The sequence below is a fragment of the Saccostrea echinata genome, unplaced genomic scaffold (genome assembly GCF_033153115.1).
Source record: "Saccostrea echinata isolate AGI-Se365-2 ecotype Australia unplaced genomic scaffold, CSIRO_AGI_Sech_v1 ptg000009l, whole genome shotgun sequence".
Lineage (NCBI taxonomy): Eukaryota > Metazoa > Mollusca > Bivalvia > Ostreida > Ostreidae > Saccostrea > Saccostrea echinata.
In genome coordinates, this window is record NW_026889758.1 from 35,670,938 (window position 1) to 35,696,541 (window position 25,604).

At 34.6% G+C, this 25,604-nt stretch overlaps 1 protein-coding gene across 1 annotated transcript in view; it reads right to left on the reverse strand.

The window, feature by feature from the left end:
* Nucleotides 1-229: 229 nt before the first annotated feature.
* LOC133182297 (tRNA (32-2'-O)-methyltransferase regulator THADA-like) overlaps nt 230-25,604 on the reverse strand; it is a 31,677-nt gene continuing 6,302 nt past the window's right edge. Inside the window, exons 8-40 of the mRNA XM_061317081.1 lie at nt 20,372-20,460; nt 20,037-20,269; nt 19,787-19,852; nt 19,582-19,699; nt 18,684-18,756; nt 17,772-17,962; nt 16,387-16,536; nt 16,172-16,253; nt 15,869-16,023; nt 15,604-15,759; nt 15,384-15,482; nt 15,144-15,273; nt 13,260-13,396; nt 12,690-13,111; nt 12,376-12,518; nt 11,858-12,066; nt 11,294-11,403; nt 10,856-10,988; nt 10,541-10,654; nt 10,176-10,298; nt 9,890-9,987; nt 9,674-9,760; nt 9,218-9,349; nt 8,898-9,063; nt 7,938-8,038; nt 7,138-7,624; nt 6,850-6,930; nt 5,503-5,543; nt 5,262-5,328; nt 4,936-5,086; nt 4,715-4,828; nt 4,318-4,442; nt 230-852 (exon numbers count right to left, since the gene is read on the reverse strand). Coding sequence (XP_061173065.1) covers nt 277-852; nt 4,318-4,442; nt 4,715-4,828; nt 4,936-5,086; nt 5,262-5,328; nt 5,503-5,543; nt 6,850-6,930; nt 7,138-7,624; nt 7,938-8,038; nt 8,898-9,063; nt 9,218-9,349; nt 9,674-9,760; nt 9,890-9,987; nt 10,176-10,298; nt 10,541-10,654; nt 10,856-10,988; nt 11,294-11,403; nt 11,858-12,066; nt 12,376-12,518; nt 12,690-13,111; nt 13,260-13,396; nt 15,144-15,273; nt 15,384-15,482; nt 15,604-15,759; nt 15,869-16,023; nt 16,172-16,253; nt 16,387-16,536; nt 17,772-17,962; nt 18,684-18,756; nt 19,582-19,699; nt 19,787-19,852; nt 20,037-20,269; nt 20,372-20,460 — 5,159 coding nt within the window. The 3' untranslated portion in view covers nt 230-276. The remainder of the gene's footprint in view (nt 853-4,317; nt 4,443-4,714; nt 4,829-4,935; nt 5,087-5,261; nt 5,329-5,502; nt 5,544-6,849; nt 6,931-7,137; nt 7,625-7,937; nt 8,039-8,897; nt 9,064-9,217; nt 9,350-9,673; nt 9,761-9,889; nt 9,988-10,175; nt 10,299-10,540; nt 10,655-10,855; nt 10,989-11,293; nt 11,404-11,857; nt 12,067-12,375; nt 12,519-12,689; nt 13,112-13,259; nt 13,397-15,143; nt 15,274-15,383; nt 15,483-15,603; nt 15,760-15,868; nt 16,024-16,171; nt 16,254-16,386; nt 16,537-17,771; nt 17,963-18,683; nt 18,757-19,581; nt 19,700-19,786; nt 19,853-20,036; nt 20,270-20,371; nt 20,461-25,604) is intronic.

Genomic DNA, 25,604 nt, shown 5'->3' on the forward strand with positions numbered 1-25,604 from the left:
CACAGTAATGATATCTCTGTCTCAGAACGAGTTCACTGCCCTTTAGTTCATCGATTAATTCTACTATTTGCCATGATTATGTACTCGATAAACCCAAAGCCTGCATTAATTTTTTTTTTTTTTTTTTTTTTTTTTTTAAATCTGTATTTACAATAATCAACCTGTTTATTTTTCCTCTCTGCATATTACACTAGAAAGACATCTATTTACATTGCAATATTTTTTTTTTAAAAAAAAGAAGCATTGTATTTTATCACAATATATTGTTGCTAGATTTCAACTTGATACAAAACAATTTGGATAGGTTAAATTTTCCATTCCATACATCGATTCCATAAATGTATTTATTTCATGTTCACTATCTGAATATCCACATATATCATTGAGGATTTTATGAATAAAACTCAATAATTTGCATTTGTACTGATCCAAAAGACTTTCTTGAAATGCATTAGTTTTTAGAAAAGGATTCCTTTTCTCATTTACTATTGAAAATGGTGACTTTTTCTTCAGAAAAGACCTGATCATCTCTAATATTTCCAAAATACTGGATTCTGTCAATGGTAACATTGCTTTTGAGTCCAGGGAAAAGTTTTCATCAACTACTAGAGAAAGCTGTGATAAAATGTCCATGATGTCTAATTTTGACCTCACATCAGGTAACATTTCCTTTCCAATGGTGGCAACTTTTTTATCTGTATCAATGTGAGTTTTTGAGTTGTCTCCCTCTTTGGATTGAAGTCTGTTAACCTGAACCATACCAAGACAGTACTTCAGTAGAATTTGGTAAAACAAAACTTCCTCCCTAAAGATATTCATTTCACTTTTGTCAAACAGCCTCTCTGCACCCTCCTGAAAAAGGAAAAAAAAGAAGGCTTTTAAGGGTTACAATGCTCATGCAAGTCACCATTCTTTTCCATGTTTTACATGTAGGTAAATAATATAAACCCTTACATGGTCACCAATTTAAAGTCTATTGTTTCTACAATTTCATTTACAGTATATTGGGGCTTAATATCAACTTCAACAATTGTGGCCCTCTGCTAGTCTTTGCTTTAGTAATGCAATAACCAGACCTCTTAGAATTTCAGTATGACATGGCATATTTAAGTGTCAAAATCTATTCAAATTCTTACTGAACTTTTTAAAAAAAAATCACTTGAGATTGCAAAAAAGGTTCAACTGATCTAAAATTCCAGCTACATGGCTTTCAACTCAAGCAGGCCAGAGTCATGGTTGAGTGATTATCTATCGTATATCTATTTCTGGAGATTATTTAAATAAATTTAAAACAAATTTAATCATGATTTGACTCCAGTAGTAGATCAATCAAAAATTTGAGTTTCTTTTTCCTTTTCAGTATATATTCCAGAGAAAAATGAGACTCCCTGTTGTGGCACTAATCTTGGCCCAGGGACCATGACTTGAACAAATGTGCATCCACACTACATGGAAATGCTTAACCTGACTACTTATACTCTGCTGTTGTGTAGAAAAAGCTTTTCATAGAATTTTGTCTTAACATCCCAACATAGAACTTTGAACTGCCATTGTGGCCACTCCCAATCCCCAAGGGCCATGTTTCAACAAAACTGATTCTTCACCACATAGAAATAAGTATTTGTTAATATGACCTGTTGAAGCCCTACTGTTTTTGAAAAGAAATCATTTAAAGATTTTACCTATATATGAGTAGATAACTTTGAACCTCTATTAAGACCACACCCTAGACCAGGGGGTTATAATTTGAACAAATTTGAATCTACACTATAAGAACATGCTTCCACTTTAAGATAACTTATTGTAGACCTGTATAAAATGTAATCTTTTAAAAAAAATAATTTTTGCCTCATGAATATATGACCTTTAATTGTGGTCTCACCCTAGTGCTGGGGGTCATAATTTGAATAAATTTGAGTCAACACAAGTAAATGCTTGTGAATTAATATGACATAATGTTAAACTGAATGAAGGGGAAAATATTTTCATAATGATGCTTTTTAGGCTTATTACAATAATCAGAACTACTTCAAACTAAAAAAAAAACAAGTACCTGTTCATTTCTTGTCAAAATCGTTTTGTAAATTGAATGTAAAATTGTATCGTGTGACCACCCCACCAATTGACTCCAATCGACTTACCTGAGCAAGTCGAATGAAAATCAAATGAAAAATCACATCGTGTGACCGCACCTTAATGTGCCCCTACACATTTACAACCTCACCCTAGTTCTAGGAACCATGTTTTGAACAAACCTGATTCTACACTACCTTCTTTATATATTAATGATTAGTTGTGTTATTGCTGTTCATCAGAAGATGTTTAAAGATTTTTCTGAAGTAATAATTCAAAGAAAATTTGACTCTTAATTGTGGCCCAACCATGGCACATCAGGTGATGTTTTGAAGAAACTTGTATCTAAACTACCGGTACATATGCTTACATATCAATATGACTGATACTGGTCCAGTAGTTCTTGAAAAGCTTTTTAAATGACCTGACTGAGGTTTTAATACAATATATTTCTTAATTATATCCCCTCCAGAAAGGGCATGGCTCTTCATATGATCAGATGATAGTTCCCTTCACCCAAGGATGTTTTGTGCCAAAACTGGTTAAAATATTCGACCAGTGATTCTGAAGAAGTAGAAAACATCACATAAAACAATACAGACAAACACTTCTGGATCAGAAAAGCTCACTAGATCCTTTGGTTTAGGTGAGCTAAAAATGTATCAGTTTTAAAATCAAGCATGATTTAAATTAAATGAGTTCCCTCTAAAGTAGTAAACAATAAGACTACAGATTGATTCCTGAGATTATATTACATTGACACCTAAAATAAAGTACACTGCTATGGCTCATGAAACTACCTCCAGTAGCAGTAAATTAGGGCATTTCATTACAAGTAGTTACCATAACCCTGATATTTGCAAACCCAAGTAAGTGTCCTGATTAATACTGTGATATTTTGAATGTCTTTATTAGGAAATTAGAGTCCAACAGTTGAAGGACTCTATGCTCTACTTTAAGACTTAAACACATCTCCTAAACAAGAGGCCCATGGGCCACATCGCTCACCTGAGTAACTTTGGCCATGCTGTTCTTTACCAGATTTCCCCCTTTTAATATACCTATTGTGGCCCCGCCCTACCCCCAGGGGTCAAAATTTGAACAATTTAGAATCTACACTACCTCAGGATGCTTCCAAATATGTCTCAGCTTTATTGGTCCAGTGGTTCTTGAGAAGAAGATTTTTAAAGATTTTTCTTATGTATTTCGATGTAAAACTTGGATTCCCTATTATGGCCCCCTTCCCCCAGGGGTCATGATTTGAACAATTTAGATTCTACACTACCCCAGGATGCTTCAATATAAGTTTCAGCTTTTCTGGCCCTGTGGTTCTTGGGAAGAAGATTTTTTTAAGATTTTTCTTATGTATTTCGATGTAAAACTTGGATTCCCTATTATGGCCCCGCCCTACCCCCGGGGGTCATGATTTAAACAATTAAGATTCTACATTACCCCAGGATGCTTCAATATAAGTTTCAGTATTTCTGGCCCTGTGGTTCTTAAGAAGAAGATTTTTAAAGATTTTTCTTATGTATTTCAATGTAAAACTTGGATTCCCTATTGTGGCCCCGCCCTACCCCCGGGGGTCATGATTTGAACAATTAAGATTTTACACTACCCAAGGATGCTTCAATATAAGTTTCAGCTTTTCTGGCCCTATGGTTCTTGAGAAGAAGATTTTTAAAGATTTTTCCTATATATTTCAATGTCAAACTTGGATTCCCTATTGTGGCCCCGCCCTACCCCCGGGGGTCAAGATTTGAACAATTTAGATTCTACACTACCCAAGGATGCTTCCATATAAGTTTCAGCTTTTCTGGCCCAGTGGTTCTTGAGAAGAAGATTTTTTAATGACCCCACTCTATTTTTGTCTTTTCTTGATTATCTCCCCTTGTAAGGGGACTTAGCTCTTTATTTTAACAATTTATACTCCCCTTCACCCAAGGATACTTTGTACCAAGTTTGGTTAAAATTGGCCCAATGGTTCTTGAGAAGAAGTTGAAAATGTGAAAAGTTTACAGATAGACGGACAGACGGACGGACAGACGATGGACATCGGGTGATCAGAAAAGCTCACTTGAGCTTTCAGCTCAGGTGAGCTAAAAAGCAGTAATTGAAAGAGTTTTTCTTAACTCTGTCACTGAGCAATGATAATTTATACTGTGTTTTAGCCACAGCTTTGAAGCCCCTGATATATATATAAAGGGATAATAAAAAAAGAACTAAACTGTGTACTTGACATACACTTGAGGATTCGTTGTTAATGATCCATGATATCAGAGTTTTGAAGCAGTTAACTCCCTTCGTTCCAGCATGCATGTATACAAAGGACCTCACCAAGTAATCCAAGGTCAAGGATGGTTGGACAGCTGAAAAAATCAAAAAGAGAGGTCTATACATTGTATCTGTACTTTTTAATTGCTATCTCTTTAGAATTTTTTTAATGACAAAAATCAATACATAACTCAGTGAATAAACCTTCTTTCTATAGTGTAATAAGTGTATATTTTATAATGCCAATTTTAGTTTTTTCAAGCATGCAGAATCCATAAAAAATGACTGTTTTAATTACATGCAGATGTATTTCAAGATAATATGATTTATCCACTTTCTTATTAGTGAACATTAACCGATTTTAAACCTTTATCATTTCCCAGAAGTAGCAGTGTCTTGGTGATGACCTCTCTGACCTCAGGGTCATCCTCCTGTTGTAAGTTGGTCAACATTTCCCAGAACTCAGACATTTTCTTAGTTCCTGATGTAAATTAAAAATATTTTAAAGAGTTATTCAATCATAGAAAATCTATTAACTCTTTTTCGTCCACCTTAAAATATCCACGATATGATGTAGTGGAGGTATACCTAGAGAGGAATGAGAGTTTTTGAGGAGACAGATGGAATTACACTGAATCACCATGGCAACAGAGAGTTGAAGGTCAGTAATTTTCTCTGCTCCCACACTATCTCTGAGAATGGCCATCCAGGAATCAACAGGTTCCATGCAATCTTCTGTCTGTGAACAACACAGGAATCTTTAAACCTCTCACAAAAGATTATTGGAACCAGACACACAATAGGTATTGAAAAATTTGGATCAATGGCATGAAAGTTTGCAAGATATGAATTTTTTTTTCACACACATATCTTTATAACATCAAATATGCATTCAAGAGACATATTTTCCTTACCCAGTTTTTTAGAACATCTGCTATCATCCAACGAGTAAACCTTATCACAACTGCCTTAACTTCATCCCTTGAGAATAGAAATTCCTTATTTGTAAAATATGAAAATTTATTCTGACGTTATTTTCCTTCATATTTCACAAAATGAACAGTTACATGAACTTCTGTTTTTTCCCCTAAATTATTGAATAAACTTTTTTATCTTAGATAAGATAAGAGAATTTTGAAATAAAATAATTCATACCTTGAAGATGACTCTATCACAGTCAAGCATTGCTTTAAGACCTTATGAAAAAGGAAAATAAAATTGTGATGGCTTTGCTTGAGTTACATTTCACTTTAACAAATAAATACAAAACATGTACATGGATAAATACAAGGAGTTGTCAAAAGTTTGTGGACTAGCACCACCAAATATAACAAGCTTAAGGTACATCAATGATTTATTTTTACACATTTAGTTAGCACCATCTTTTTAATCTATAGAAAAAACTATAAATTATACATTTCATTTTTTAATAAATTGTCATGTTTTTGTAAACAATGGTATGACCAACCAGTGCAACCTCAAAATACGACATATATTTACCTGGGACTAACAGAGAAAAACTTTTTAATATGAGCATTTGTCATCCAATAATCACGTTAATTCACTTGTGTGGTGTGACACAATTGTTCTGTTAAATTTGCAATTTTTACCTCATTCTATAATTTCAATGAAATCTTATCATAAGTTTTGTATAGAATGCTCAAACAAAAATGATGCCAGAAAGGGGAGATGCCTGTTTTCCCACATTCTATAAATTTCACCTTTGAAAACCTAGCATAGACTTCAGCTAGAGAGAAATAAAATGTGTTCAGTTTACCTGTTTTTAAATGTCGTGAAAGATTTGGAGGGAAGAGATGCACATTTAATGCCTGTTTGTAGTCCGGATGTCAAAGTCAGCTACATCAAGAAGTGATGTTGATTTGTAGTTCGGGTGTCCAATGTCAATTACATCAAGAAGTGATGTTTATTAAAATAATACAATCAGTCATTCATGACATTGTAAAGTCATATTTATAAACAAGTTAACACCAGGAAATCTCATCAATAAAAATGTTTAGAGGCAGAGGGAGCAGACATTGAGAATCAATGGCACAGTCGAACATCTAAAACTGTGGGTGACAATATGTCTCTTGTATTTGAAGATAATTTGACCAATTATCAAAGTATAAAACTAACATTTTCACAACTTCAACGTTTATTGTTTTACAATCCTTATCAGTTTTGTAAGCAGAGCCTACATAATATTGATTTTATCGCACCAGTCCACAAACTTTTTGATAACTCCTCGTATCTGTATATATGTTTGTTATATTTTGTGAAGACAAAAAATCTGAGATAATTAGAATCTACTATGAGTAGCATCTATCGTGCAAAAACTGATTGAAAAATGTTAATTTTCTTCATGATGGTAGAATCCGACAATTGAAAATCATTGACAAGTCATGCTTCTCTTACCAGGAAACCAGCAGTGAGTTTCTAATCATTTAACAATGGAAAATATAAAATATTAAAATGTATGATGTACATAGATATTCAATGTACCTGTCTTGAATTTTCATTAATGCCGATGTCTTTCCAATCTTTTTTTCTCAGCAAGGGATGTAAATCTAGAGCCTCAAAAACCTGAAAATCAGATCTCATTTTATCTTTCTCCTGATACTTATAAATATCAAATAAATGTACTCTTGTCTTCATTTCTTAATCCAACTCAAGTTTATTTCTTTATTTCTCAAGTGTAGGTTTATATCTGAAGTCTATTATTATTATGTTCATGCTGTGGGTTATTCTTTATCACTGAAAAAATTGTTCCATATCTTAGAAGACTTCTACCTTAATCTGACATTCAAAGTGCTGCTCCTTATACAAAGCCATGTTATACAGAGAAGGCAGTAATGACATCAAACACTCCCTGGCAGCAGAGGACAGTGGTGGGAAGGGTGCCTGCTTCCAAAGCTCTTCCTCTCGAAACAAAGATATCAGCATATCCAGAACCACCAGTCGAACCTCGTATATTTCAGAGGCTAACAGTGCCTGTAATTTTCTTAGAATTTCAGATGAAGACGTGGAGTTTTTGAGTGCTAATTGGAGGTCCATTTTGGTGATCACGGTGAGGTACTCTACAAATCCTGGACTGGAACAGAACTCTTTTTTATCGTATATTCCTGATAAAAATTCTTCAGACAAGGTTTGGCACAACTTGCTATTAATGTCTGTAGCAATTTCCCCAGTTTCTTCCTCTGGAAACTGCCTCAAAACTAACAGGACTTTCTCTGACACCTCAAAGGCTGCTTTTTTTGTTAAGTAACATGGATTTTGTCTGTAAGATAAAATGTTCATGCTTTGAGCATTTAACCTTTATTTCAAACACTGTATACTAGGAATTTTTTTTTTTGCTCCATGTTATTATCTATCATACACATTGAAATTCATTTTTTCTCCAGTCAAATTTTCTTAGTTATTTTGCTTCTATAGATTTCATAAATTACATGTACCTCTTCATCATACCACTTGCAGATACAGTTTAAAAATTATGCATAAAGAATATAAGGTAAGAGCAAGCTAAAATGAAAAGACCAAGTCCCAATATACAGTCTTTACTTATGAATTTTTGTTAAAATCAGAAATCTGACCTGCTGAGCAGCCACATTTTTTCCTTCCATAAATGCAATCCAGACTCCGTGCAGTTTATTCCATCAGGCATTGTGAATGCCATGTCTAGGAGGTTTGAAATCTAAAAAATTAATGAAGGCTTTATTATTCACCTGAGTATCTTGCTGCAACTTTTTCAAGGAAAATTCCTTATACATAGGCCCTCTCCTTATTTCTCAGTTTCAATTCTTCACTCTAGCCCTACCCTGAAGCCTACAACAAACCTAATTTTGGTAGAGATCTCTTTGTTCAAAATAATCACAAGTTTACATAAATAAACACATCTTCAACACATGATCAACATAGCTTATACATATCAGCCCATTACGAATTTCTCAATTTTGGTAGATGGCTAACCCAGGGGCTTGAACCTAAACAAAAGGGTTGTGAATTTAATAGAAATGTTGGTAAAGAGTAAATGGCTCTTCCTAATCATGGAAACAATGTACTTGCTAGATGTCCATGACTTTAAATTTTGAAAGATGTCATGTTTTCCCAATATATAAGTAACTTGGCCCCACTGTGGAGTCTGAACCCTAAACTAGGGATACTCATAATGATCTCTGAGTAAAAATTTTGAAATATGCAGTGTGTTTTCAATACATGAATACATTACCAGGAAATTCAATAATTTTTGGCCCAATCTTAGTGTTTCCATGGTGACTAGGAGAAACATATTCATAATTTTTATCTCCTTTACTTTTAGATACAATACCAATATCTCTTTGGTTAAAACAGTTCAGCCATACATACATGTAGAAGCTGAAAAATTTATTCACTTCACGCTTTACATAAAAATTAATAAAATTTACTTCATATTACAATTCATTTTATCCACTATTTCATTATTTGGTGACCAAATCTTATTCATGTGTTTGCTATATATATGTTTTACTGCACTAGTGCTGGATATAGAGCACTCTAAGCAGACCCCTACAGACCTCTATCAAAGCACCATGTATGTGGCTGTGCCTAGCTTTTTCCTGAGATGCAGGGACCAAGTTCAACAACTGAGACATCAGAGAACATAAGTGACCTTTCTGCACTAATGGCTGTAAAGCTCTGGCTGCCATCAGTCTGGTCTTCAGGACAGGACTAGAACTACATCTGTAAAAAATAAATATGTTTTCACTTCTTAAGTGGAAGAAAATAAATTAGTATGTAAGAAAATAATTGAGTTTGAGCCTCGTAATTGCATAAAATCTCGCAATTGTTCCTGTTTCAGCAATTAATCAACATTTAGCTTCATATCCCAACATACCTAATAACATATGGGATAAACGCTGCCAGGTTTAGAGAAGTATCAGCGCCCTCTAGTGGTGACTGAAATAGTCGTCCCAGGATCATCAGTACAGGGTACAGTCCTGGGTGAAGATGGAGTTGGTCTGTATCACTTTAAAAGTTAGATTATGTCAATTAGGCAAGAAATTCTACAGATTCCCTTTTGAGGCAATTGCAAGTTTATTATCTGGTAATGTACTATATAAAAAAAGTACTATACATGTATTTACATGTAGCATGGCAATTTTTGTCAGACAGATCCATTTATTCCTGAGTCCACTTTACATGCATCCTACCATTACATGCATCATTCATGAATAATTTATATTTGCATTCAGATAATCTTGCATCTTAAAATGTGCTTGGAAATAAAATGTGATCTATGGTATAAATGTGTAGCAAACCTCTCCACAAAATATTTGTACTATACATGTACCTTATATTTCTGGTTGCTATTTCTAACTGGTTCAGAAGGAATGGGTAAAGAGCTGGGTACTGATGGAAAAACTGACGACCGGTCTGGCTGTGATAGAATTATTGAAGAAAAACATTGAAATATTTGATGATGTATATTGACAATCTTATTTTTATCAGTTGTAGAGCTTAGAAATCCTGTAATGTTTGAGTTATGTCCTTTTATTCCATGACTTACCAGTTTTTCTTTGACATATTTGACTCATCTTTGCTTCTTTTAACTCCAAAAATTCTGGTCATCATAGTGCTCAGTAAAAGAGTGGAGGAATTTCTCACCTATATATTCAAAAATATGTGTAAAATCATAGTTATTTCACCCTGCCATTTTGTAGAAGAGAGGCAGAGTATGTATATAATGGTAAAATTAAATGTTTCTACCGTAAATGTTATGCAGCTTATATTAATATCTAACTTCAGAATCTGTATACAAAAACACAAACTTAGAGACAAAAACACAAACTCACTGCCCAAAATGGTGACTGAAATCCCAAAATGGCTGCCCTCAGTCCATCTGCAACAAAAGTAGTCACCACCTCACCCAGTCTGGAGTCCTTGAACAGAGCTCTCAGTATGTTAAGGGCATGAACCTATCATAAAAGAGAAATGGTTTACATTTAGAGAATTTAGAGACAGTATTTTATGTTTCCCCAAGGCAACATCCTGATCTGAAATAAAACTTATCTGTAATATAGGTTTATTAAATTATTCTTCCTTTTTCTGTTTTTTTTTTCTGTCCTAAGAGAGGCTCTACTTAAAACATGAAAAATCAGTAATTACTTTCAAGTGATCATCCTTCCATACCAATACAATGCCTCTGTTTGTTACAAACCTTGGAATTAGACAGTTCTTTAGTGTCCTCCTTGAGAGCCAGTTGTAGCAGTTCACTCATGGTCAACTTAAAACATGGCCGCCCTGTACTGTTGGGCTCTGTACTTACTAATGTCTGGAGAAAATGTATACCTGATTACATCACTTCACTAAGTACATGTACCAGTGTAGCAACACACATTTACAAAAAATTGTACATAAAAACAGTTGACAATAGACATGTTATTTGCAACAAAACGATCTTCAGTCAATGAGTTGTATATTGGTAGATCTTTATATACTTGGGCTAAAATATGAGTTATGAAAGATTTCCTACCTGTACAAAGAATGGGATGCCTGCACTTCTTCTTGTGGCACACAACTTGTTATTCTCATCATCATTTTTAATGTCAGCCATGACTTGTTCTAACCAGAGCTTGGGTAACTGGTGGAGAGCCTTAATGTTGCATCTAGTGAAATACATCAAATCAAACATATATTTGGAGATTTTCAGCAATGAAGGAGTTGGAGAAAAATGCACATCCTTTAAATAATCTTTCTGAAAATTAACAACCCAAGTTGGTGAAAACCAATGATTCTAATGGAAACAGTGCTGAAACCATATTGTCCTTGATCTACATGAAAAGAAAATATGAAGGTTCTGTTTTGTAAAGTTCTGAATATTGTGCCAAGTGAAATATGAGGACAGACTGGTAGACCAATATGTATACAGGTATGTCCTGAATTTTGAAACTGGGGTATAAAAACTGTTTACCTCCACAGCATTTCACACTGTTTGACAAAACCAGCACATGCCAGCTCAAATGCTCCCCTGTGTATAGATTCCATTAACTGCTTCCTGAAATACTCTCCAATGATCTTATTCTGTAAAATTAAAAAAAACTCATTCAAGTACATACAAATCGTAACTACATAACTGACATTGACCTTTGAATGAATGACCTTAAAATGTACAGGTGTCTTCCTCTTCTCATTGTTTACCTATGTAATAACATTTTTTTTTGACCTGATGAATATTGTAGGACATCACACATTGATGCTAAAGTCTATTCTCATCATTTATAATGCAAAAATGTACCAATATTTCATATGGAAAATCTTGTCTAGTAACCTCCTTTTCTCAATGAAATTCCTCACATCATGCAGGTGTGAAGGGAGTTGATTTAAAACAAATAATTCTTTGTAAGCAAGGTTCCACTTCTCCTTTTTTTGTCCTTAAACTTTTAATCTGGACCCTACCCACTTGTTTTTCTCCATTGCATTACAGAATACATGGACCCCTTTTTTGATCTCTTTCTGATTAGTAAGTTGTCAGTACCTGCTGAACAGTGAGAAGTCCTATGACTGAAGTCTGTGGTGATGTAATTGGGGCATCAAATGTCAGCTGCCCAAGTAATAATGACACTTCCTTGATATTTCTCCAACAGCAGACGACGAGATACTCTGGCATCAGCCTGACTGTCTCCACACAACGCTCTGCTTCAGAACTACTCAGCTTTCCCTCCTTTGCAAAGATGGACTCCACACCTATGTATTAAATCACTACAAAAGTGATAAAGGGCTCCACAGCATGTGAATATCAATAATCTTGATCTCAAACATATCTGAGCAAGTGACTTCAAAAGCTAGAGCTGACTCTTAAGGAAATCTTGCTAGATGTATTCTATTCAAATTTTACAAAACAATGATAATTGACATATGAGACTTTTTAAGTGAAGAAACAAGGCAAGAAAACAGGTATCAACAGAATGGGATAAATCTACACAAAACAAACTGTTAACTCAGACTTTGCTGTGAGAAATTAAATCCCATTATAAAACATTTCTGACCTCTTACCTTTGATGGCTTCCTCTGGAACGTTACCCTCAGGTGAGCTATTCTGTACAACAGGAGAAACAATATCTGATATCTCCAGACAACACGACAGAAGTTTTTCCATCAGAGGATGCCACAGCATCAATTCCTCTGTAGATAGCTTCCTGAAATAGAATCACACCAACTTACCATAGAAAGAGTTCTTGTATTGCTATGAAAAAATGGGGCTGATTAGCGAAAGTTGGACATCACTGAACAATCTATGTATACTAGTATCACTCATGGGGAGTATAGAATATTTGTTGGACCACTTTATATGAAATTAAAAGTCTTACTTCAGATTAACATCAAACAGGATGTATCTGATGCAATGTAATGTGGGATACATTGGTTTTGTTGCTGCTGTGATAAACAACCCAGTCTTAGAAACCTGCAGTTGATCTTCCAGGTAAAATAACAAAATCCACAGCAACAACACAGTTCCCCCTGATGAAGCTCTATTTTGGTGGGACATTTTCTGGAGAGCAGTCTTCAGATTTTGTGTCCCATCCAGTAAGTCCTCCCACTTTGCCAGAGCAGAAGGTGTAAGGTATTTTGTGAGGGTTTCCTGGGAATTGACCAGGAAGTCCTGAATTCTAGGCTGTAGGAGGAGGATTCGAAGGAGGTAGGCTCCTGTGGTACAGTCCTGTGGACGGTTACTGCCAGCTAATTCCAGACCAATGTCCAACAGCTCAGATTCATTCATATTGATGAGGTTCTTTGAAACAAAATAGAAGTCTCAGATAGGACTATGAGTCAAATGGTTTACAATTAATTGCATTGAAAGGAAAAGTTTTTTGGGGATCTTAAGTAGAATTCTGAGACAGGTCCTAATTTTGCTGTATTGATGTCTGATATTACGATACCTTGAGATGAAGCCCTTGGTAGAAGCAATGCTTCAATATATGGAAGGCCTCTTTCTTATTGTCTTCAAACGTGTCTGTCATACATTCCATAAGTGTTTGGATGTGACAACCTTTCCACTCCTCCCATATGATATAACCTTAAAACATTTAAACATAAATACATTTCAATTAAGAACACTCGCCATTAAAATAAACAAGCCAATTCAGAGAATTGTGTTCCCTCATTTTGAAGGTCTTACTGGTTGAGGTGCAATGATATATTGGATATTGTGACTGATTTTTCTGTCCATCATACCAAAAGATTTATATTTTTAAAGCAATGTTATGGTGCAAAAGTTATGGCAAAGGTTAACGTCTTGAAAGTTAGACTTCAAGGTCAAGGTCTTGAGGTCAAAAATCATAGTGCATTTGGAAAGATCTTGTTAAAAGTAATGCACATATGAAAATATGAAAGCCCCTTTATAGGTGCAAAAGCTATGGCCAGGGTTATAAGTTTTGAAAGGGAGTTCAATCTTCAAGGTCAAGTTCATAAATAATAGTTCATCTGGAAAGGTCTTTTCAAAGGTAATGCACATGTAAAATATGGAGGCCCAGTCTCTCCAGGTACTATCATTCCAATAACAGCGTGTCACTTTGCTTGATCAAGCATGCAAAAGTTTCACAAATTGATTACCATATTACTCATCGATTGGATGTTTGATTTGAATGAAATCAATGCCACTTTGCATAAGAAACACAGAATCCAACAATAGCCCGATAACACTGGCCAATCATATTGAATGATTGTTTATCAGTGTGGCAGTCAGCAGCAACAAGTGGTCAGTCAACGCCCGTTTTCTGTCCTCAAAATAGTATGTGTCATATTTGTTGTGATTTGACTGAATGGAGTTAATACATGTCCGTATGAGAAAATTTAAAGCATGAAATAAGTAAGGCTATACTCTGCTACTATTAAACTATATAGCAATCAATATCATCATTATAGGGATTAAAACTTGCTTTGCCTGTCCACATGTGATTATTGTTTACTGCATTCTCGTGAACAATCATTCAATATGATTGGTCAGTATTGCTGGGTTCTGTATTTCATATGCAAAGTAGTATTGCTTTCATTGAAATCAAAAATCCAATCGATGAGTAATATGGTAATCAACATGTTAAACTTGATCACGCTCGATCAAGCAAAGTGACACGGTGCTACTGGAATGATAGTAAAAAAGTCAAACTTTGATGTCATATCGTGAGGTCAAAAATCATAGTGCATTCAGAAATGCACATGTGAAATATGAAAGTTCTTATGCTATCTTTTCCCATTTTAAACAATTAAAATTTTTGAAAAGTGGGTCAAACTTCAAGATCAGGATCATGTTGTTGAAAACAAATCATTGTACATCTAGAAAGGTCTTGTCAAAGGTAATGCAGTAATGCACATGCAAAATATGAAAGCCCTGTCTCTCTAGGCACAAAAGCCAAGATTAGAGTTGCTGAAGAATATGTCTGACTTCAAGATCAAGGTCATGAGGTCAAAAATCAAAGTGCATTTGGAAAGGTCTTGTAACAGTTAATACACATACATGTGAAATATAATAGCCCTGTCTTCTTTTATTCAATAGTTATGACCAAGGTTAATGGTTCCGTGACAGACAGACAGACTGACAGACAGACAAACAGACAGATGAATGCGATTTAATGCCCTGCATTTCAAAAAGCGAGGGACAATAACCTATTCAATAATCTATAAGAAACGTGGATTTGCATTTCTTCCATTTCACATCAAAGGGCAAATCACTCTAACTTTATAAAACTACCATGAAATTAGAACTCTTCAGTCGACAGTGTCTAGAGCCTCACTATGGTTTAGAAAATGATCACATTTAGGCTTACCTCCCTTATTAGGAGGATGGAGAAGATTAACCATGATAGATAGAACAGACAGGGCTGTTGTACGTCTGGCAAATGCTGACCCCGGATAAAGGGAGTGAAGCAGAAACTGGAACAGCCAGGACCCAAAGTTCTGTAAATAAATGTTCCAACTAAGTACCATGCTATCAGAAATAGGGTTAACAAGGAACGGGGAATTTTATATACTAATTAACAAACAAAAGAAGAGAAAATCCATTGTACCTTATACGATATCAAAACACTGTTGACCTCTGGATGTGTATTTCTAGACTGAAATTTTCTGCACAATGCACCTTCACTCTCTTTAAATCTTATAAACAGCTACAAAATACATGTAACAAAATTTCACTGAAGTTTTACAAATAAGGTTATGTACCGAAAAGCTTCGGTACACAAATAAAATCAGGATGGTCAAATTTGCTGCAGATTCAAGTACTGATACCTTTTTAACATGAGCCACCATGTGTTGTCTAAAGGATGGTGATTGGTTCTTCATATTCCATTGGATGAAGTATTTCAGTAATCTGAACTCTGATTGGCTGATTGGTTCAGATGTCTTGTGGTTTTCACAGAGTAAGGCAAATGCATCCAGTCTAGCCTAGATATACATGATCATTACATACATATGTTCCAAATTTCAAATTAACTGTCAGATTTTTTCTTATTTCTTCTCATGAATAATTGACAAGTTTGCTGTAAAAATATACCTGATCATCTGTATGGCTAAGGGCTTGTTTGACCAGTTCTATTTTCACTACTCCATACAAACAGTGGGATGATTCAGTTGTAGAATTGTCCAACAGACCCATGACTCGAGCTCTCCTCAAGCACATGATTAGGGCACCTAACTGGTCATCTGAAACTGTAATACTGCTACATGCATATAACATGGAGATAATTCTTGTATAATACATTACTACAATATATACAACACAAAGCTAACATGAAAAACAAGCAATACAGTTTGACATCTGAAATTAGAATTATTTTTCCATATGTATAAATGATACCTGACTGACTGTCATTACACAGAGATGAAATCATGTACTCCAGGGTGTCTTTTCCTGTTTTCAGAAGTTTGGGGAGGACATACTGTAATATCAAAAAATTATTATGCATTGAGGAATTATTATTTTAATAATTGCAACAGGAAGATAGCAAACATTACAAATCTGAATTGTAGAAAAAGTAAATTTGACTCAATTATAAATTATAAAGTTGACACCTCAATGATAAACGTCCTCTGTTGTGAGTTGTTTCCCATCATGCACTGCAGCATGGGCCACACCCAGATTTTTTGCCACTGCTTTTTGTTGTCTGGCTGAGAGAGCTCTTTAAGATGCTCAGTCAAAAGTTTATCATACAAATCACTAGCCTGAAAAATAGTTTAAGATATGAAATAAGAATTCATTTGTATTACAAAACTCCAGCACATTTAACAGGTGGTTGTCTATTACAGGAACTGTAAGCTTATTACAGGTATCCATAACCTATGGAAAGAGTGTGTAAAGTTCTCCAAGCTCCATAGTATCAAATAAAATACATCTCCTTCGAGTATTAGGAACAAAAAACAATATCAGTGGTTTTATACATGGTCAAATACATGTTTGTGCAGAAAAGGAAAAAAAAATTAAATGAAATCATATGGTAATAACAGTTGTTCAATACAGGTATAATGCCACAACTAGAGATACTGTGAGTTAGCTCACAAAATAATACCCCCCCCCCCCCCCCCCCCCCCCCCCCGCAAATTTTTTTTATGTGCCCATTGTCAATTTTGTAAAAGTGACCTTTGTTAAAAAAAAACATCCTCTGGTCATAAGTCATCTTTTAGTAAATACGGACATCAAATGTTTCTCCATTAGAAAATTTTAGTCCTGATATAAATTTTATAATTTTTCTGCCAGTGACCTTGAACTTGCCAGAATGACCTTAGTTTAAGGTCATGATATATCCTAAGGTCATAAACAATCTTTGTACCAAGTATGAGCTTCCAATGATTCTCTACAACAAAGTAGCTCAAACAAAAATTTCATACTTTATCTGCCAGTGACCTTAACCTTGCTGGAATGACCTTGAGTGAAAATCAAGACACACCTCATATCATAAGCAGTTTTTGTATAAAGTATGAACTTTCAATGATTTTCCATTACAAAGTTATAGCCCAAACAAGAATTTTATATTTTTACTGCCAGTGACGTTGAACATGCCAAAATGACCTTGGGTCAAGGTCATGACACCTTGGATTATAAACAATCGTTGTACCAAGTATGAGCTTCCAATGACATCATTACAATGTTATAGCTCAGGCAAGATTGCCCAGACAGATAGACAGACAGACAAGGTGATTCCTATATCCCCCCCCCCCCCAAATTTCATTTGCTCAGTGTATAAACAATCAAAGAAAAGTTCTGGTTGTTATTTGTGTCAGGCAGTTTGTCCCTGAAAGCAGGTAAACCTAGAATAAAACTATGGGTTGGAATTCTTAAGGTTATAAATTGACAAAAAGTTTCTTAATACAGTGGATACCTAATGCAGATTTGATGGAAAATTGCATTATTATTAAATGCATCATTATGTTTAATTTATTAAATAGTGAAAGCAAATTACATAACAAGCAACCGTCTGCTCTTTGAGGTTGTTCAGAATATCCTGTGCAAGGTCTGGACTGAACTGAAGTAGTGTTGAGACTTTAAAATTCTCAGCCAGGATCCGGAGTGTTCCATATTTTCCCTTGCTTGACCAGCTCACTTGTAACAGGAGAGATCTAGTCAGGTCCATCAAGAACTGGTCATCTGAAGCTGATTATAGAAACAAAGGACTCAACTGTCAATTTCAAAACAATTCATGGATTGCACATGTTATCCCCCCCCCCCCTTCTCCACCCATGCCATGCCTTTCTACTGTTCCATGCCACTTTTCAGATTATTAGTTGTCACTTGTGTGTATATGTCCTTGTCTTTAACCTAATGCAGGGAAGTAGTGCAGTAAAAATGCAAACTCTGAATACTTATAACAATTACGGCCTTCAAGAATTGTAGATTATAACTGGAAATGCATGAATACACAACATATGACTTCTCATGACACTATGAACACATCTAAATTATCACCCTATTGATTTACAATCATTACCTTTATTCTGATAGATTTTTTTTCTGTATGCTTTCCTTACTCAAAAAAGTAATATCAGTAGCAAGCACTTTTAAAGAATATTTTCTCCAAATGTTTGTAATTTTTGCTTTAAAATACATGTGTACATGTACATTTGAAATATTTTGAGTTAAAAATAATCCTGGGATGAAGTAAGGGCAAGAGAAGCCAACAGAAGTGAATGGAATGGCCAAGAGAATAAATGAAGATGCCTAAGGACTTAAACCAGTATGTTAGAAGACATGTCTTTGTCTTTACAAAGGTGTCCAAAAAAATTGCTTGAATTTGACTTGAATTTTTATGATTTTTTTGTTGTTGATATTTTGTGTTCATTTTAAAATAAGTTTTATGTTTTTGATTTGACATTACCTTTAGCACCTGTTGCAGCCTTGTGTACCTTGATGACAGATTCAAAGATGTCTTTGGCAGTAAACCTTACAACCTATCCAAAATATTGTTTTACGTGTATTACAATTACCGGTATGTAAAAATATTATACGTATCAAACACTGACACACTATTGAGAAAGATACTGTAAACCAACTATTCACAGCAACATTAATTTGCAATTTGTCAGCATGATTGTTAATTTTCAATTTGTCATTTTGAAATCCATCAACGATATAAATCATCATGACAGAGGAAACATTCAATACAAAATAAATGATTATATAAAGATAAAAAAAAATATTCAATGGTTTGAGTGATCATCTATGCACAAAAAAAAGTTTACAGAGAGACAAACATAAAACAGATAGACATGGTAAGTCCTGTTTAAACCCCAAACTTCATTTATGGTGTATACCGGTAATAAAGCTGTATAATACAATTCAGTATTACTAGGCCTGAGTATGGCAAGCTACCTAACGATACAATACATATCATGATATGGTCAAGCGATACGACATGTATCATGATACAGCTGTCAACAATTAAATTAACTGATATCTTTACATATTCTTGCTTGCTAACCTCCACAATTATAGAAAATATAAAAGAATATTACGAGACCCCTAACCAAAGTTATTTATAGATGGACTTATAGTCTTAGCATTGTATTTTTTCACTGATACCTTTTTTTTAATCATTTTGTAACATAATATTTCTCAGTTTGCCTGTAGAATTTTCAAATAAGACAATGAAAATTAACTTGTACTGTATCAAGATACATCCATGGCCTTACGATATGCAAATTGTGAAACCTTGAGATCAATACGATCGATGTATCCCTGTATTGTTACACCTCTAAGTATTACAGTGCCCTTACATCTGTTGTATCCTCCCAAATCATCCACACAAACTCTAGTACCCTCTGTAGCAGGTCCCCAGGACCAGTTAATTTAGCCACTACTTCAGGGTCACAGCTATCAGACTTCAAACAGGCCCTAATTTATGAATAGAAAAAATACTCATAGACAGTTATAACTCTTTAAAATCTAAGTATTCATGTAAAAAAATTCAGGTTGACATACAAAGCTCTGTTGGTCCACATGAGGACGGTCCTTGCCATCTGAAGTTTCCCACTTGTGTCAAGATTTCTGAAAAAATTAAATACGGAACTGAATTCAATCTAATAAATACGTATGTACAATTGCAAATGTAGGTTAATTCATTCACTTCCTTAAAAGATAAACATGAAGCTTAATTTCTTGTATAAAGAGACATTGGAGTATCATTTTCTTTTTTTAAAAACAATAAAGGGCTTCTAGAAAAGCATCCAACCTTGAACCAATTGATAATATTCTGTTCAACATGAGATCCACTAGTAGACTCTTGCTGTCTCTACTGTGATTTAGTAAGTCCGAAACATCTAACTGAGCCAGAATCCCAAACCACAAGCACAAGCAAGAAGTCGGGGAGAACTGGGCTAGGACACTCCTACATAAAGATGTCCTTAACAACCAATCTGGGATGTGAGTATTTTTAATATCCTCACCAAATATGATGTCCAAGATCTGAAATCCAAAAACAATCGAAGACTATCATATACTTCTGAAACTTTATATTTTTATATTTCAAAAATCAAATGATTATTATCTCTTTTTTGTGCTTTATACCAAATCTGTTGTATTCTTTCCAGCTGTCAGCTTTAACAAGAGGGTCAGACACATGCTGCCACTGGTCTTACAATCCAACAGGAAATTATCTGACAAAGATCAAGTACAACATTCAAGTTACTTAGGTGAAAAGAAAACAACATCAATCCAATTATTCGAGGAGACAACTGCTCACAAAATTCAAGTTACTTAAATGAAAAGAGAAGATCCTCAATCTAACCATTTAAGAGGGGATAGCTCTCTACTCACAACATTCAATTGACCTAGATTTTTATACAAAGCTGTGACAGCAAACCAGGTAATCCTTTGTGTGAACAGTACTGGTATTTCTCACATAAATTATAAATTAAACTTTTTATTCTGAAAAACTGTAGGAGGTGACATCCTAACAATATTAATGTACCTATCAGAATTGTCAGAACTGTCAGTCCTGTCCACAAGCCTGGTAAAAAACTGTTTGGACCAATAACTTACAAGAAAAAACATCAGTCCAAATGACCGTTAGAAAAAATCAGGCGTGATGCAAATTTTTAAAAGATCCGGATTGGGGTAAACAGACGAAAGTCACAAAAACAGCAGAGATGGCTATGTTGTGATGGGGGTCAATCAAATTTGTTAAAGCAGAGACATTAATCATATTATTTAGGTCTCTGATTAAAGACTTTCTATCCTAAGAAAAGAAAATTGTGGAATCAAATGCTGTCAAACATAATAAAGGGTTTTTTGGTGCAGTTATTTTTTTTTCTTTCTGTATGAAGTAAGATACATGTACCTGGTCTAACAAAACTTCGACCAGTCCAACAGAACCTCTTACTTCACCAGACCAAATGTCTGACAATGATTTAAGGAGGTTCGATCCTGAGCCTTTGAGCAGATTTTGGTCTGGACCTTTATTTCTAAAATTCTGCATCATTTTTAAGTTCTAACATTAAATCTGGATTCTACAATGCAAATTAAACTATATCCAATGAAAAAAACACGATTAAATTCCATTCAAATAGGATTAAGCTAGGAACTATATTTTGTGGCGGAAGGTTTTTTTTAGAAGAAAATGATCAATTTTTCCCTTTTGAAGTATATACAGTACTGTTAAGTTTAAATTCCTATTTTTCCATGCTGGTTGCACACAGAGCTGTTTTTTGCAGTGAAATGTTTTATTCTGGTTCTGAAATATCTATTAAGTTATTTCTCATGAATTCTTTCATTATATTGTGACAAATATAGTAAATATATTCTGAAAGTCCAGGAAAAAATTGAGCCAATTTTAACATAAAATTAACACTTTTTTAGTAATATCTAAAAATTTACATCATAGACCCCCACTTTTGTTTTTCTTTTCTGAATATATAAGATAACTTTGATCAATCTGCTTAAATTCAGCAAAAGTTTGAGACTTTAAAATAATTTTTTTGCTTGTTAAATTTTTTATGCCAGAAAAATCACATTTTGTGAGTGCAGAAAGGTCAAATAATTGATTATGCGAAGCAATTTGCAACTTTTTCTTAGTCACAATTTCAATGTGTCTTTTTTTAAATAAACTAATAGTTTATTTTGTCCCATGCTTTATTTGGATAAAAACATTGGAGGGAAAAACGTCGAAGAGGTGATTTTTGATTAAGACACAAATTTCAGTACAGAAAGGTCATATTAAATGTACTGTAGCGCCAAAAGAAGCATATTGACCCCCATTTTTTGTTTTAATTTTTAATTAAGCTATGTGTGTAGAAACTAAAAATATACTTGATAAAAAAAAGTTTAAGACTTTAAATATCAGGATCCAACCTCGTTAAAAAGTTTGACAACTTGCCCTATGAACATGTTTTGCAATAAAAATAACCAAGTTCAACAACTGGTATTTTCCCCATAAATGATCAAAAATGAAATTTCAAGTATTTTTTTTCATTTTAATTACCAGTTTTTGAACTTAGTTTTTTTTTACGCAAAATGTATATATAGAGTACCCCATATGTCTGGATAATTCCTCCTACAGTTTTCAAGATAGGAAGTTTTCATTTTGCACATTATTTGTTCATACATCAGACTTAAGACTTTAAGTATTATCATTTTACAACCTGATATACATATCTGCATTATAAAAACATAGGTAATCAGAGATTACAGAGCTCACCTCAACGACTGTTGTCTTCAAGTAAGGCAAAGTCCCACACTAAACTAATAATCTAGGAGTGTGCATCCCTAGATGCAATATTTATGCAATTTTGGTCTGATAGGGCTTGCAGTTACTTGGGAATAGACTTATCTGAAAACTTAAAACTAGTCACTCATCCAGAAAATGTAAGTAAAATCCAGCATCCGAAGCAAGTTTTGAAATTGTTCGTCCCTTGATGCATCTTCCATGCAAGTTTGGTTCAGATAGGCCTTATAGTTACTTGGAAATGAGATCTGCTCCAAAAACTTTAACCTGGTTACTCATCCGGAAAATGTAGGTCAGATCCAGCATCCGAAGCAAGTCCAGTAGTGTGCATCCTTAGATGTATCATCCATGCAAGTTTAGTCAATATAAGGCTTATAGTTACTTGGAAATGACATCTGCTCCAAAAACTTTAACCTGGTCACTCATCCGGAAAATATAGGTCAGATCCAGCATCCAAAGCAAGTTCAGTAGTGTGCATCCTTAGATGTATCATCCATGCAAGTTTAATCAATATAGGGCTTATAGTTACTTGGAAATAAGATCTGCTCCAAAAACTTTACCCTGGTTACTCATCCGGAAAATATAGGTCAGATCCAGCATCCGAAAAAAGTCCAGTAGTGTACATCCTTAGATGTATCATCCATGCAAGTTTGGTCAATATAGGGTTAGTAGATACTTGGAAATGACATCTGCTCCAAAAACTTTAACCTGGTCACTCATCCATAAAATATAGGTCAGATTCAGCATCCAAAGCAAGTCCAGTAGCGTGCATCCTTAGATGTATCATCCATGCAAGTTTGGTCAATATAGGGCTTATAGTTACTTGGAAATGACATCTACTGCAAAAACCTTAACCTGGTCACTCATCCAGAAAATATAGGTCAGATCCAGCATCCGAAGCAAGTCCAGTAGTGTGCGTCCTTAGATGTATCATCCATGCAAGTTTAATCAATATAGGGCTTATAGTTACTTGGAAATGAGATCTGCTCCAAAAACTTTAACCTGGTCACTCATCCGGAAAATATAGGTCAGATCCAGCATCTGAAGCAAGTCCAGTAGTGTGCATCCTTAGATGTATCATTCATGCAAGTTTGGTCAATATAGGGCTTATAGTTACTTAGAAATGAGATCTGCTCCAAAAACTTTAACCTAGTCACTCATCTGGAAAATGTAGGTCAGATCCAGCATCCAAAGCAAGTTCAGTAGTGTGCATCCTTAGATGTATCATCCATGCAAGTTTGGTCAATATAAGGCTTATAGTTACTTGGAAATGAGACATGCTCCAAAAACTTCAACCTGCTCCAAAAACTTTAACCTGCTCCAAAAACATTAACCTGGTCATTCTTTAGCTGAAATTGCAGCATCTGAAACCTTGACTGGTACAATGAAACACACTAGAAGCATCCTCCATGCATCTCTGACTAATATAGGCCATAGAAGTACTTGAAAAGAAAACCTTAACCTGGGACGCTGACGCCAAGGGTATTACATAAGCTAAACAAGAGGCCCATGGGCCTTGAATCGCTCTTCTGATAAACTGTACAATCTATCACTTCTATTTGAAGCCTCGAAGTATCCTGTATATTTACATAAACCCTTGAAATTCCAATTCACACTCTGAGAACCCAAGATGATTCTAAGCCAATTAGTACCTGAGAGTTGGTCATGGTGACCTACTTATCACTTGTCATTCTCTGAGGACCCATCAACTAAGTTTGATGATTCTAAGCCAATTAATACCTAAAATATTTTTTAAAATTATAATCATAAAATTTTATAAGTAGGTCAAAGTGACCTACTTTTCAATTGTTTTACTCCAAGGACCCAAGATGCATCAACTGACAAAGTTTGATGATTCTAAGCCAATTAGTACCTGACATATTTAATTAAAGCCATAAATTTTCAAAAGTAGGTCACCGTGACCTACTTTTCAGTTGCTGTACTCCGAGGACCAAAGATACATCGACTGACAAAGTTTGATGATTCTAGCCAATAAGTACCCAAAAATATTTAATTACAGCCATAAATTTTCAAAAGTAGGTCACAGTGACCTACTTTTCAGTCAACCTACTCCGAGGACCAAAGATGCATCAACTGACAAATTTTGACGATTCTAAGCCAAATAATTCCTGAAAATATTAAATACACCCATAAAATTTCAAAAGTAGGTCACTGTGACTTACTTTTCAGTTGTTGTACTCCGAGGACCCAAGACGCATCAACTGACAAAGTTTAATGATTCTAAGCCAATTAGTACCCGAAATATTTGATTAAAGCCATAAATTTTCAAAAGTAGGTCACCGTGACCTACTTTTCAGTTGTTGTACTCCGAGGACCCATGACGCATAAACTGACAAAGTTTGATGATTCTAAGCCAATTAGTACCCGAAATATTTTATTAAAGCCATAAATTTTCAGAAAGTAGGTCACGGTGACCTACTTTTTAGTCGACCTACTCCGAAGACCCATGACGCATCAACTGACAAAGTTTGATGATTCTAAGCCAATTAGTACCCAAAATATTTAATTAAAGCCATAAATTTTCAAAAGTAGGTCACGGTGACCTACTTTTTAGTCGATCTACTCTGAAGACCCAAGATGCATCAACTGACAAAGTTTGATGATTCTAAGCCAATTAGTACCCGAAATATTTAATTAACGCCATAAATTTTCAAAAGTAGGTCACTGTGACCTTCTTTTTAGTCGACCTACTCCGAAGACCCAAGATGCATCAACTGACAAAGTTTGATGATTCTAAGCCAATTAGTACCTGAAATATTTAATTATAGTCATATAAATTGAAAAGTAGGTCACGGTGACCTACTTTTCAGTTGACCTTTTTTGAGGATCCAAGATGCATCAACTTACAAAGTTTTATGATTATAGGACTTAAAATGTCCAAATTATGCCTCTAAAACGCTTTGAAATCGAATGTCTGCAAAGTTCAAAAAGTAGGTCACAGTGACCTACTTTTTAATAAATATGTTTTATGGCCCCAAGAGGCATCATCTTACAAGATTTAATGATTCTAAGCCTCCCCGTATTCAAATTAATGACCTTAATTGTTTTAAAAAAGAT